General features: G+C 32.1%; 1 protein-coding gene across 1 annotated transcript; it reads left to right on the top strand.

Moving 5' to 3' along the window:
- Positions 1-330: 330 nt before the first annotated feature.
- LOC115987223 (protein trichome birefringence-like 38) lies at positions 331-4,295 on the top strand. Its single transcript, XM_031110731.1, has 5 exons — positions 331-668; positions 1,999-2,170; positions 2,590-2,765; positions 2,873-3,031; positions 3,818-4,295. Exons 1-5 carry the CDS (start codon positions 367-369, stop codon positions 4,107-4,109), a joined length of 1,101 nt encoding a protein of 366 aa, XP_030966591.1. The 5' UTR covers positions 331-366; the 3' UTR covers positions 4,110-4,295.
- Positions 4,296-15,758: the final 11,463 nt, after the last annotated feature.

The raw sequence follows: 15,758 nt of genomic DNA, 5'->3' as shown, positions 1-15,758 counted from the left end.
GTATTTTCCCACTTCTAATAGTTGTATATAAACCTCTTTGTAACCTCAAATTATTCTCATTCAACCAAATTCACAACCAAATCTGTTAAGGTTGGCTAGTTTTAGATATAGCATCAAATTCACAACCAGGTAGATTGACTCTCTTTTCTAAATATATATATATCCAAGCTACATTTATTTCGAGATTTTTTTTCGTCCTAAATTGCAAACATAGTAGCTGATTGGTCAAATACGTTATTAATAGGTTGTCTAGTTTTATATGTTTTCAAATCAAACAGCCAGGTAGACTCTCTCTGTCTCTGTGTGCATATATAGATTCTAATCTCTGTCTCTGTCTTTCATTCTGTACCTCAGCCAAAACAAAACATGGTTTTTGTAACTCAAAGATTGTGTTTCATCCTTGTGACCTTCATTCTGAATTTTTTCTCATGTCTCTGTGTAGCAAACTCTGGACAATATCATAGCAGCCATTTGAAGGTTGGGAAACAATCACAAGTAAAAAGTTGTAATGTTTATGAAGGGACTTGGGTGTTTGACGATTCATACCCTCTATATAACTCTTCAGCCTGCCCTCATATCCGCAAGGAATTTGATTGCCATTATTATGGTCGACCTGATAATCTCTACCTCAAATATAGATGGCAGCCCAAGGAATGTGACATACCCAGGCACTGTTTCTCTCTGTGCAGTGTTTGTTTTAGCTTGCTTTAAATATTCTCTGCTAATTTAGCCTGCTTTAAATTTTCTCTGCTGATTTGTCAATGGCTTATTGGAGTAGCGACATTACGGTTGTATCTAGCATTGGCTGAAAAAGACTTTTTAATTTTTTTTTTCTATTTACCTTATTTTTACTAATATTCAGCTTATTTTTGTTACTATTTATAAGTCTTATTGCACTTTTTGGTACTATTTATGATTTTCACTTTACTATTTCAACTAGCTTTTATTTTTATTTGTAGCATTTTTAACAAAAAATTTTCAATTTAAGCTAAATAAGTTATTAACGTGTCTTTTATGGAGAAAACAAGTTGAAATCCGGGCTTTGTTTTTAACGGGTTATGGGAAAATGGAATTTAGGATTTTAAAGAAAAAGCTTTTACTACTAGGGTTATGTTAACGTATGTCTTTAGAGTAGTTGTTAATAAACCATAATAAAAAAGTATTAACACCACTTTCATAGTTGTAGCATATTTAGGAAAAGAACTCCAGTAGATGGAATTGTAACACATGGAAAGGCATTTTAGATATGAATATACGATCCTTCAGGCATAGGACATATCCAATGTTTCAGATCTTTTTGACTATTTCCTTAATTTCCCCCCTCAATTCTTATTGGTTTGTGGTTGTCATATATATCTTCATCTTTACTGGAATAGGATTTTTTAGTATCAATTTAATTTCCTATACTCTCTGAAATACTACTAACATGCACTTAATATTAATAAATAAATAAATAAAGAGCACTAATAAGGACAAGAAAAAAAAAAAAATTAAAGTGAAGAAATAAAATAAAAAGCCCTTAAAATATTATAGGATTTGAATCTATGAAATTATTTTTAACAAACTTTTACACAATGAAGACATTATTACGTTGGAAATCTTCTTTTTTATATGAAAAACCAATGAAAGGACATTACTACCTTTAGTTCAAAAAGGTTTCCTTGAAACACACATGGCTAATTATCCTTGAAAATATTTATTTGTGCTTGTAGAAAAAATTAATTAGCTTTCCTAGGACGACATCATCATCATTTTTCTTCTTGTTCTAGTTCTTTTGTTTTTGTTTTTACCTAGGCTTTGTAAGACGAACATCCTAAGCACATAATTTAGTTTGTCTCATAAATTCTTTGTGAAAAGAACAGTCTAATTAGTTTCTTACTTTTCGGTTTTTTTTTTTTTTGGGGGGGGGGGGGGGGGGGTGTGGGGTGGGGTTGGTTATGCTTGTTGTTAAGTGTTACTGATAATAGAACCATGTTTCCTATTGGGAAAACATTGCAGATTTGATGGTCAAGATTTCTTACAGAAATTAAAGGGAAAGAAAATTATGTTTATAGGGGACTCCATTACTCTCAACCAGAGGGAATCACTAGTATGTTTGCTTCATGCTGCTGTGCCTGATGCCAAAATCATAGAGGAGATAAATCCCTTGTATTCTAATACAACCTTCGAGGTAAATGAACTAGCTAGAAAAATTAATTTTCACGGTCTTCTCTTTTTCTCATAAAGTTAATAATTAGGTTTCATATATTATTTGATTGTTGGTATCGCTGAATGTTAAGACTAGCATGGTAAAAATGTTTGAATAAGAAGGTTGTACTCAATGCATAAAATTCCCACTTCTTCAAAGTCTGAGAGTGAGAGGTATGATAACTGGTAGGTTGTTTTACCCCTCATTTTTTCGAAGAGATTGACTAGTAATGTTTCAATAGAATATACAACAACTCATTATTGATTTCCAATCCATAAGAAGTAAGAAATGATCAGAAATTTTAAGTTAGGTACATGAATGCTTTATTGTATATTATAAATTGAAAGCTTTCCATTGATTTTGAGCAATAAAATGCCTAAGAATTGGACTGAATTGTGCAGGACTATGGAGTTTCAATTCTGCTATTTAAATCTAACTACTTAGTGGACATCGAAAAAGAAAAAGTTGGTCAAGTGTTAAAGCTCGATTCAATGAAAAATGGCAACATATGGAAAGATATGGACGTTCTGGTTTTCAACACTTGGCTTTGGTGGAACCGTACTGGACCTCGTAAACAGTATGAGTTTTATAAAATCATTCATTTTTGTTTCAATTTTATGTGAAAAACAAGAAGCAGAATATGAGTTTAAAATAAGCTTGTGATTGCCTTATTATTGATTGTAGTTGGGATTATATTGAAGATGGTGGCAAGGTTCTCGAGGACATGGATCGTATGGATGCTTTTCGCAAGGCTTTGACAACTTGGGCCAAGTGGGTTGATACAGATGTGGATCCAGGAAAAACTAAAGTCCTTTATCGAGCAATTTCTCCCACCCATTACGAGTAAGTTACTTTCCTTTCTCTAAAAGACAAAGTTTGGTTATAAACTAGTTTGTAAACAATTGTTACAAACTCTTACTAAAATGTTAACATAGTTATATTTTTTGAAAATCTAATTATTTGATTACATGTTTTTATGCTCTTAACGTGCATGTCAAATTTTGTTTAAGTTAGGGGTTATTTGCTGTTCAATCATAAACTTATTTTTTATGTATATTTAAGACTACAAAAACTTAAAATTTAAACATTTGATTGATGACATAACTTTTAATCTTTGATTTTCTTGAAATTTTGGAAATAAAGGATATAATATGAAAATATAATCTAATGGTAAATTTTTCAAAATTTACATCCAATAAAAATATATATATTTGGCCTAAAAGTTTAGGTAAGTTCTATTTTGGTTCTTTAATTTAAAAGTTTGAACTTGGTTCCTAAAATTTTTAGACAGGAACAATTTCATCTTTTTATTTATAGGATTGATTTGATATTGGTTCTTGAAATATGTTGATAGTTCAATTTTGGTCCCTTGGTTGGTTTGATTTGGTCCCTCGAAAATGGGTTGCTTCAGTATCTTTTTAACCACATAAATAGGAAAACAAACAGAGTGACCAAATTATTCTATTTTCAAAATCTTAAGGACTAAATCAAAATATTTTATATTTGAGGGATCATAATTGGACCTACACCAAACTTTAAGGACGAAAAGTGATTAATCCAATTTTGAAAACTGACATTGCATTAGCAAATCATATTTTGATGACTGTATGTTTCTTGTGTAAATATTAGTGTCACTGGTTGGGGAAGGCCAGGAGTGGAAAACTGCGGAAAGGAGACAACACCCATAAACGGGTCAACTTACCCAACTGGCTTGCCACCAGAATCAAATATGGTGAAGGATATCTTAAGTACAATTAAGAAACCTGTTCATTTGTTTGACATAACCACTCTCTCACAACTAAGAAAAGATGCACATCCTGCCGCTTATAATATATTCAAGGGCATGGATTGCACTCATTGGTGTGTTGCAGGGCTTCCAGACACTTGGAATCAACTTCTGTATATAGCTCTCACTGATTGAAGGATTGTTAGATCTACAAAAACAATAAAAAAAGTGTAGCTATGTAAGCTGGAAAGTCTTGTAGTCTCTAATAAAAAGATATATTTGTAGTTGAATCAGATAGAAAAATGTCTACATGGTACAATTATTAATATGAAAATGAAAAAAACCACGAAGCTAAATGGCAAGGCAGCTATTGACATGATTCATGAAGATATGAAATTTCTTAATTTTAAAATCCCTATTACGACATTTTTGATAAGCAGAGGGATGCTAGATTTGCACCATTTTTCTTCCTTGTGAGTAAGTTGAATGCCACTTAAAGAGCCATTTGAAGAGAAGCTAACTTGTGAGAACTTAAATAGAGGGCCTGAGGGAGGGAAAACAATATTGAATATTTAATTTAAGTTCCATGTCCTCAAATAGTTACCCCTCAATGTTGATATTTTACAGTATAGTGAAAGACAAAATGTCGTAGCAACAAGAGATGGTAATTGGGCAGGACAGGGTTGAGTTAGGACTTAGGAGTGCCTTGTCGTCCCAATGCCCCTTCTTTGGAGCTAGGAAAATTTGTGCATGGTAGGGAGTGGGGTAAATCGGAGGTAGGACGGTGTAGAGAGGTCTAGGGAGGGTCAAGGGCTGGGAATTTTTTTCCATCCTTTGTGACCATTATGAAAGGTTAGTATAACAAGGCCATTTGAGTAGTTAAAAAACATGGTTCGCAATTGAATGTGTACGGCGCAATTTGATGTATTGGTGACCAAACAACTATTGAGGATATATATTTTTTAAAGGAAAAAACACCATTTTAGTTCTTACATTTTCGAGTCATTGTCAATTTAGTCCTTACATTTTAGTAGCAATCAATTTGGTCCATGTTATTTTCAATTTATAGTAAATTTGATCCATTTTATCTTCAATTTATAGTCAACTTGGTCCCTACCGTCAACTCATTAACAGAAAATGCTTACGTGGCTAACGGTCTACATATATAGTTGGCACACTTCATGCCTACGTGGCTTATAAAATATTATTAAAAAATGACATGTAAGCAATTAAATTGAAAAAAAAAAATCAAAAACGAAAAAAAATTAATTTCTGAATTAAAAAGATAGAAAAACAAAAAAGAAACAATATTGGTCACCAAACAACTATTTAGGATATATATATTTTAAAATATTTAAGCATACATTAGAATTGGTAAACCACATTTTATTGTACTTTGACACACATATGTACCCCTCGTAATAACCTTTTAGGATGGCATGTGTACCAATATGATCCTTCTGACTCATTTTGTAAGTAGTAATAATTAAATAAATGATAAAATACTATTTTGGTCTCTAAATTTTGACAAAAGTTTGTTTTCATTCAGTGTCGGCTGAACAGTGGAGCAAGAAATACAGTTGCCTAAGTCCCCAAGTAAAAAAAAAGGCCCCCAAATTTTAACCAATAAGGTTATTTATAATCAATAAATAAAAAAAATATTTTTTTACCAGATGAAAAACAAATAAAAAATAGAGAAAAATGCAACGTCCACAATATTTTTTTACAACACTTTTACAATTATGCTACGTAGTAAGTTGTTACAACCTGTTATTGATGGCAAAAAAATAATTATAGTGATATTTTCAAAGAGAGAAAAAAAAAAAGCAATTTAAAATCTAGGATTTGTTGTAAAAAATATTGTGAATGTTGTACTTTATAAAAAAATAAGAATAATAATAAGAGTTTAATTAGCAAATTTTTACTAGTTCTCATCTAAGTCCACCACTAACACAATTTTTTTACTTACTATTATCAATCTACCATATCAACAAGTATGAAAAAATTTGTCAAATTTTTTCTGTTTATAAAATTTCTAAAAAAAGAAAAATTTCTATGTAATTTTTGTTAATTAGAATTAATTTTGCATATAAAACAAGATAATCAATTTTCGCCTTAGTCTCCCAAATATATTAAGCCGCCCCTGTTTTCATTCCTAAAATTTAAAATGATTTTTTTTCATCCTTGAACTATTGAAAAGTTAATTTTTTTTTTTTCCTTCATGAAATTCTCAAATCTGTGAGATGTAAAATAGAGAGAAAATATGCATCAAAAGAAAACAATCACACAAGACAATATTTACGTGTTTTTCTTGATTACAATCACAAAATTTTGTTACGTGTTTCATTAAAATATAATTTTTTCTTGATTTTTTTAATCATACAATATAAGATGCGGCAATATAATTTTTCTCTAACTCAAAAAACAACACACCAAAACCCTAATCTCCAAAAAATAGTTTTTTCTAATCTACGCACAGGATTAAAAATGGGCTAAAAAACCTCATTAAAGACTGTAGCACTTTTATATTAGGTTGGTCATGTTTTTTGTGCCTAAATTGTTTAAAAAAAAGTTCTTTTTTTTAAGCCCTATTTTCGTCTCTAAATTATTAAAAAGACTCTTTACAGTCGACAACATGCGTTTTTTGATGCCGTAAAAGGTTGATGAAAATGTGGTAGTTTAACAATGTTGAAGTAGATCGAAGTGTGGAACTAAGAGCATTTGCAATTTCCAAAATTTGGTTGCCCCTTTTTGTCTCAAATACTGGTCCCTAAAGATGTGATAGTCTTCCAAAATTTCTATTTTTCCATTTATTGGAATACTCCGGCTTTGCTAAATAAGTTCTCTTCGATTTGTTATTTCCTTCACCAAACAGCTCACTCTTTCTATAGTACAAAAAAGAATAAAAGCGAAGAAGATTTAAATGAAATATAACCAAAAAAAAAAAGAAAAAAAAGAGTAGTTTATAATTTTCTAGCAAAATTTTGTTAGAAATTTATTGAGTTCTTTGTGAATGTCCCAGTTGTCATTCTGCAAAGCTAGTTAATTAAAGAGACTCCATTTTATGTGATTTTATTTTGTTTAGCCATCTTTGCACACGTGTCCTTACCTTAGACCTAGAGACTTCAATGGCAAGTTCTACTCTAAGAGAACTTCCTGCCATAACAATTATGAAGAAAATTAAAGAAGAGTTCTTTCAAACAATTTAAAAAGGCAGTTCTTGAGCACACAAGGTGATATTTACTCAAAATCAAATTTTAAAAATTAAGATAAACAAACCTGCAAAATCAATTACTGAAATAAGTAAATCACTTTTGAAACTGAATGCATATGTAGCAGAAAGGCCCAAAATTGATTCAATAACGTGAATCCATATGGAATACACAGTGACCCAAGAGTACTTCTCATCCCAATTGGCTAAAATGAGCATTTGCCTATTTCGCCCAAAACAAGTAGCAAAACAGGTAGCAAAATGCCCTTGTTCTGAAATTATCTAGCAAAATACTCCTGTTTTGAAACTCAATTTTTAAAAAAAATCGAGTTTCAATGAAAAACTCGATTTAATGAAAATCGAGTTTACTTGCAAAATGTTACATGGAACTCGAGTTCCATATAATTTTTTTTTTTTATTTTAAAGTTTTCTGCCTATAACTTGATTTTCTAAAAATCGAGTTTTTCATTGAAACTCGATTTTTAGAAAATCAAGTTTAAAATAGGGACATATGGCTAAATAGTTTCAAAATAGAGGCATTTTGCTATTTGTTTTGAGCCAAATGGGCAAATGCCCATTTTGGCCCATCCCAACTACACAGTACTTACTCTCAATCACACCAAAAGGTCCATAATTGATTCAATTAGCGTAAACTATAACCAGTGCCCACTATGGCATTTCATCAGATAGGTAGAATGCGCAAACTTATAAATCATACCAATATCAATAAATTCAATGTCTTTGCCACTAGAACCAAATACCCACAACAAACCCAGCAATAAAAAGAAAAAAGTTTAAATTTTGATGCAACAAAATTCAAATATAAGTATAAATATGCATACAAATTGGGGCTTTGTATTAGATTGCGCTGCTTCTGTCTGAACTGATTACCTAGTTTTAGTTGAAAAGATTTTAGGGAAAATTGCTTTTTTTTTTTTGGTTAGAATTATTTTGTGGTAGTTGGTTTTTTTTTTTCTTCTTATTTTTTGCTCATAAAATTACAAAATATTCCACATCAGCACATTGTATGAAAAATCTCTACCAAGTGAAAGCAATCTTAACTAGTATTAACTACAACTTAAGCATCCAATTGAATATCACAAATTGTGCCAACAGATTTACAATGATAAAATTTACATAAATATTTTATAATTACACATGCAATACATATATATGTTGCGAAAAATTTCACAAAAATATTACCAAAACAAAGCACATTAAATTGAGAGCAATGGGTAGTGTGGGATGGGGCGACAATGGTTATGTGGGAGAGGAATAAGAGCATTCAAATCAACTTATGCGGAAATTTCTATATGTCTATTTCGGTATAAAAACCTATTTTTATTTATTTATTTTACATATTCACTTTTTAAAATACTACACATTATATTATCTATTTTACATTATATTTCATTAAAATATTAAAAAAATATTTTTTAATTTTTTTTGTTGGAATATTTTAATAAAATTTACAATGAGTAAACATTTCCATACGTTGGAGTCTTTAAAACTATCCTTTGATTACATTTTTTATTAAACCTTTTCCCCTGCCAATTTTTTTCCTAAGGTTTAACTTAGTAATATACGAATCTGTTACCTAGAAATTACAATAGATTTAATTGGTGTTTCTCAAAAAAAAAAAAAAAACCAATAGATTTAATTGGTCAAAGCAGATTTCAAAAAAAAAAAAAAAGGTCAAAGCAATAAAAGGAAAATTTATTGTTAACCATTTATATGATTTTTAATTGGTATGTACCCTTTATAGACCAATGGGTATATTATGAGATGACCAAGTTTTATTTTAATATAAACATAGCAAGAGTAAAAAACGTAATGCAGTCGATTTTTCGCCCCTTGACCCTTGTGTGCGGCAACTAATTTCCAATACCTTTTTGATATAATATCGAAATTCTATTCTAACTTAATTTAAGTTTATATGTATGTCCTTCTCCAAAAAAAAAAAAAAAAAAATATATATATATATATATATATATACGTGAAGCTTCTTTTTAGAAACTTGAATCACGACCCTTTCTCTCTCACACTTTACAAGCACTTATAGTTGTAAAGTGACTATCGCACCAATGGCGTGTTGTGGTAATTTCCAAAACCTTTGTTTGATCATTTTTCACTTCTTTTGAGTATATATGTGTTTTTCATAACTATATTTCTAGGTAAAATAAAGTACGTACTATTGATAGAACTATAGAGAGAGAAAATTCCTGACTTATCACAAGCTGACACATCATACTACCAAGTCCACAAAATACGGCCAATTACAAAGCGCCACGTACTACAACTAGGTTCTGCTATCACTATCCAAAAACCAACAAAAATTCACCAAGTGCCATGAAATAAAAACATAAAAAGCATGCAAAATGCCAATCACACATTGGCGTGTGTAAGCAATAACGTAAGCATTCTGGCATGTGTAAGCAATGACATAAGCAATCCAATTGGGTGCTGACATGTGTCAACTTGAAAGTCAAGACATTTCGGCTAATCAAAAGATGCCATGTGTCTTGGAGAAAACGTCTTAAAGTTCCTCCAATCAGACTATGACACATGTCACCAATTAGACTTCGCCACATGTCGCCCACCCACCCCCATACTCCTATAAATAGAAGTCTTCCCAAGGAATTTCTACACACCAAGACATCCAGAGTACAAGCTGCATCAAAGAAGATTCAGAAGCACTCAGAAGTACAGAAGCTCTGCAGGAATCCAGCCTCAAAACCTTTAAGAACTTCAACCTTAAAATCTAAGAACATTTGAAGCAGAATCATCCAAACTACCTTCCTAGATCTAAAAGTTTGTTGGAATCGAGCTCAAAAGCCTCCAGAAACTTCAAGAAATTGTAAATCAGTGAAGCTCTATGGATTCAAGCCTCAAAAGCCCCGAAAAACTTCTACCACAAAACCTTCGAAGATGAAGAACATGCGAAGAACACGAAGAACAAAGAATTTCTAACAATCTCACAGCCAAAGATTCATTGTAATTCTATTTCAAAGGTCTTCGATCCATCTTTTAGCCCAATTGAAGGATATTTGGTGTTCAAGTCGAAATCACATCATTACAATTCCAATTAACAAGTCTTTCAAGGAGATCGAATTAGAGGATCACTCTTTTGTAATTTTAAAGAATTGTATCACATATTCATCAATACAAATTCGCATTTGTGAAACTATTTTGCTTGTTTGATTTATTTCAAACTAAAAATTTAGTCGTCCACAAATGTAAATTTGTATTGATGAATATGTGGTACAATTCTTTGGAATTACAAAAGAGTGATCCTTTGATTCAATCTTCTTGAAAGACTTGTTGATTGGAATTGTAATAATGTGATTTCGACTTGAACACCAAATATCCTTCAATTTGGCTGAAGGATGGATTGAAGACCCTTGAAACAAAATTACAATGAATCTCTAATTGTGAGCTTGTTAGAAATTCTTTGTTCTTCATGTTCTTCATATGTTCTTCATGTTCTTCGCGTGTTCTTCATCTTCGAAGGTTTTATGGTGGAAGTTCTTCGGGACTTTTGAGGCTTGAATCCGTAGAGCTTCACTGATTTACTGTTTCTTGAAGTTTCTGGAGGCTTTTAAGCTCGATTCCAGCAAACTTTAAGATCTACGAAGGTAGTTTGGATTGTTCTACTTCAAATGTTCTTCGATTTTGAGGTTGAAGTTCTTGAAGGCTTTGAGGCTTGATTCCTACAGAGCTTCTGTACTTCTGAGTGCTTCTAAATGTTCTTTGATGCTGCTTGTACTCTAAATGTCTTGGTGTGTAGAAATGCCTTATGAAGGCTTCTATTTATAGGAGTTTGGGGGTGGATGAGCGACACGTGGCGAAATCTGATTGGTGACATGTGTCACAGTTTGATTGGAGGAGCTTTAAGACTTTTTCTCCAAGACATGTGGCATCTTTTGATTGGTTAAAATGTCTTGATTTTCAAGGTGACACATGTCAGCACCCAATTGGATTGCTTATGTCATTGCTTACTATAGACGACTAAATTTCTAGTTTGAAATAAATCAAACAAGTAAAATAGTTTCACAAATTCAAATTTGTATTGATGAATGTGTGGTATAATTCTCTGAAATTATAAAAGAGTGATCATCTGATTCAATCTCCTTGCAAGACTTATTGATTGGAATTGTGGTAATGTGATTTTGATTCAAACACCAAATATACTTCAATTTGGCTGAAGAATGGATCGAAGATCTTTGAAATAGAATTACAATGAATCTCTGGGTATGAGCTTGTTAGAAATCCTTTGTTCTTCACGTTTTTCGTGCGTTCTTCTTCTTTGAAGGTTTGTGGTGGAAGTTCTTCGGTGCTTTAGAGGCTTGAATCCATAGAGCTTCGTTGATTTATGGTTTGTTAAGGTTTCTGAAGGCTTTTGAGCTTGATTTCAGCAAACTTTAGGATCTAGGCAGATAGTTTGGATGATTCTGCTTCGAATGTTCTTCGATTTTGAGGTTGAAGTTCTTGAAGGCTTTGAGGCTTGATTCCTGTAGAGCTTCTGTACTTCTGAGTGCCTCTGAATCTTCTCTGATGCTGCTTGGGCTCTAGATGGCTTGGTCCCCCTTAAATGCCTTAAGAAGGCTTCTATTTATAGGAGTTTGGGGGTGGGTGAGTGACACATGGTAGAGTCTGATTGGTGACACATGTCACAGCTTGATTGGTCCACTTATGTCATCGCTTACATGCGCTGAATTGCTTATGTCATCGCTTACATGTGCTGGACTGCTTATGTCATCGCTTATATACACTGGACTGCTTATGTCATCGCTTATACACGCTGGACTGCTTATGTCATCGCTTATACATGCTGGACTGCTTATATACAAGGTTTTCAGACCCGGACCGTTCATTGAACCGTTAAAGGAAGAGGTTCAAGGTTTTTGAGGTCGAATCGAGGTCGAGCCGGGGTTGAACCGTGATAACATCATAATTAATTAAATAATTAATTAAACCCTAATTATAGATATTAAATTTATAAAACTAACAAAATTGACAATATATCTATATATGTGAGGGAAATTTAATGATTTTCAAGCATATATTTAATAATTAAATAAGAAAGTTAATAAAATAAAATAATAACCATGAAAACATTAAAATTTATGATTAATTTTTGAAGTAAAGTTGAATATCTTTGAAAGATTTTAATTATAATTTTTTTTTATTCCTTGTAAGAGATGAATAATTTAATTAAGTAGAATAAAATTGTAAAAAAAAAAAATTGCCAAGGGTTGGACCGAATGGTTCTCATCGGTTCGTACGGTCCAACCCCAGTTTTAACGATTCACGGAATTAACAAAAAATCTGGTTTTTTATGCTTAAAAAACCTGTTTTTATCCTGGTTCCTGGTTTTTACGGTCCGACCTCCCAGTTCGGTCCGGTTCTGAAAACTATGCTCATACATGCATTTTATGCCTCTATTTCAATGACAGTTGGCAAATTTCTGTTGGTTTCTGAATAGTGATACCAAACTTAATAGTAGTACGTGACGCTTTGTAATTGGCTATATTTTGTGGACTTGGTAGTATGATGTGTCAGTTTGTGATAGGTCGGGAATTTTTCCTCTCTACACTTGCATGCGTCGGATTGCTTACGTCATTGCTTAACACGCGCCAATGTGTGATTGGAATTTTGCATGCTTTTTATGTTTTTATTTCATGGCACTTGGCTAATTTTTGTTGGTTTCTAGATAGTGATAGCAGAACCTAGTTGTTGTACTTGGCGCTTTGTAATTGGCCGTACTTTGTGGACTTGGTAGTATGATGTGTCCGCTTGTGATAGGTTGGGAATTTTCCCTCTCTACAAGAGCTTCTGATCTTACAAGTTGTGTAGGCTTATAAAGAGAATTAGCAAGGTAGTCGGGTTGTTTTATCCCAAGGGGCAGCATGTATAATTACTTGTCTATTAAACTATAAATTTCGTAAATAGCATGTATTGTCTTAAGAAAGTGAAATGGTCCATGCCTCAACTTCGCTACTTAAAAACTCATGAATTGACGGTAATTGTTTATGCCTCAATGAGGTAATATAATTTATATTTTGAGGACAAATATAATTTATGTGAAATGTTATTATTTAAATGATAATTTGAAGATTATTTATTTATCAATTATTGTTCTTAGGAACAACAATTTCTTTTTCTTTATACACAAAAATCATCATCATCATCTCTCTCTCTCTCTCTCTCTCTAAGACAGACATAACTAATCCAACAAGAAATTGTTTTGTGTTTCTGTTGTGAGTTGTAAGTCATGTGTTGCATGTGAAGATCACCTATGTCTAAAACACCAAATCACCCCAGATTTGTAACTTGGCTTATTATGCACCTTGTTTCACTGATTAATATATACTAATCGCGGCCCCGCACATTGTGTGTGATAATTTTTTTATGATGGTCTTTTTATTATTAATATTTGTCATGGTATGTATTATATCTCAAGCTGTGTTATATATGTATCACCAATACCAATATGTAGTTGGATTCATGCTGACAAGAGCTTTTGCTCGTGGAACTATATATTTTTTTCTTAAAGATTACTATTTGGAACAAAATGAGGATTATTTATAGTAGAGAATATATATATTTTGAAATATTAATTCTACCATACTCAATTGTCTAATTTATATATTTTAAAGTCAATTGAACACATTTTGCATGTTACATGTAATTCCTTGTTTCCATAAGGGCAAAGACATTCACAGTCCCAATGATCCACTCCAATTTTTTTGCAAGCTTGGTTTTTTGGGATACGAAATGTGTTTGTTCCGAAAGGTGTATGTTGAAGGATTTGTCAATAGTTTTGGAGAATTTTTTTTTCCCATCTGGTTGATTTAGAATTAAAAATAGTAGTTGTATTTCTTCGTCATTTGATTCATATAACATTGCAATTGCTAGTCCATATTTTGTATTTATGTCCCCTTTTTATGTTGGCTTGAAGAAGGATTTCTTTTCCCCTTGTAATTTGATCTTGTACAAAATATTTGTGATCATGTTGTATGCTTATTTTGTGATTGTCTGGTTGTATGATGTTTTTAGTTTGTAGTTTTTAAGTTGTTTAGGATTGTAATTTATAGTGTAATGTGTGTTTTATGGATTAGTGATTGCTCTATTTATTAGCAATATTTTTTCATTGTTGATTAAGTGAATAAAAGCTTTTCATATACCCTCCACTATAAAGCCCAAGCTTTGTAGTATTTAATATATTTTTCAATTATAGTTGATATTTAATGTCCTCCTCAATAAAGCTCGAGCCAAATAGACTTTCATGCTACAATACCTGTTCAATTGCTAGTTTCCTTAAGAAAATCAACAGACAATAATATTAAATTATTGTCTTTTATAATATCAAAAGTCTCTTATAATAAATTATTAATAAAATTGAAACAGCTGAAGCAATCATTAATATCCAATTCTTCGGCTGTTCCTCTCTTTATTTAACTGAATTACTTCTTCATACCTATTCAATTACTTTCCTTAAAAAAAAAAAAAAAAAAAAAAAAATCAAAAGACAATTATCTGAACTATCAAAACTCCTATACAAATTAATTATTAATAATTTTGAAGTAGTTGAAAAGTTATTAATATCCACATCATTTATTTTACCATCACATAGTAAAAGGTGAAATGGAATGTTGGAAAATGGGATATTTAAATTGGGTAACTTTATTTTTTATGTAATTTATATTATTACCAGAGGAAATATCCTTGGTAGCTATGTTGTTTTTATTTTTATTTTTTCTAATGCATTGTAAAGTTTCATGAGAACACTTTATGTGGAATTTTTTTATTTGAATTTAACTGCATCCAACAATTGTGTAAATTTCTACCCAAAATAAAAAAAAATTGTGTAAATTTAAAGTAGTGTTGAGGTCCAAAAATCCAAAAACACCAAGGCCCAAAGAAATAACACAATGGGCCATGGAAAAAAGATTGAGTTTACCACAAGGGAATTAGATAGGCCTTAGTACTCATAAAATTCAAGGAAGAAAGAGAGAAGGCCCAGCCTGCCTAGACCAGAGAATTGGAGAGAGCCCAGTGGGAAGAATTAAGGTAGGATCTCAGAGGTTATCAAAGGTTCAAGATCCTTGGGATGCGTGAGACGGGATTAGTACAGGTCAAGGGGAGTACCAAGAAAGGCACAAGAAATGAAGGGCAGATATGTCCTTCTCAAGCAACTAGTGATGTAGGAAGAAAGCTAAAAGTTTAGGATAGCCATTCATGACCAAAGGGACGGTACCCTAGGGAACCCAGAATGAAGAGCTATAAAGGGAGGCAGTAGGGAAAACCTTCAACCCAGCAGAAATGGATTCTGCCCATTTGGGAAAAATGACAAAGAGAGAACGACCAAAAGCTGAGTCTGAAAGGGTGAGAAGCTTGGAAAGACGAGAAAACAAGAACTACTCCCTAAGTACGTCCTGAAATGGAAAGTCAGCCATGGACTTTCAAAGAAACAACACCAAAATGAGGAAATTATGAGGAATAGGGAAAGATTCAGTCTTCTAGGTGATAGGCACATAATGGGCTCTGGTACCCAGGGGAGCAAGGGAGGGGAATCAATAGGACTTTGGACCCTTGGAATGACACTATAAAAAGGGGAAGGCAGCCAACAG

Source organism: Quercus lobata, chromosome 4, assembly GCF_001633185.2.
Source record: "Quercus lobata isolate SW786 chromosome 4, ValleyOak3.0 Primary Assembly, whole genome shotgun sequence".
Taxonomy (NCBI): Eukaryota; Viridiplantae; Streptophyta; class Magnoliopsida; order Fagales; family Fagaceae; genus Quercus; species Quercus lobata.
This window is presented reverse-complemented; position numbering and strand designations above follow the sequence as displayed.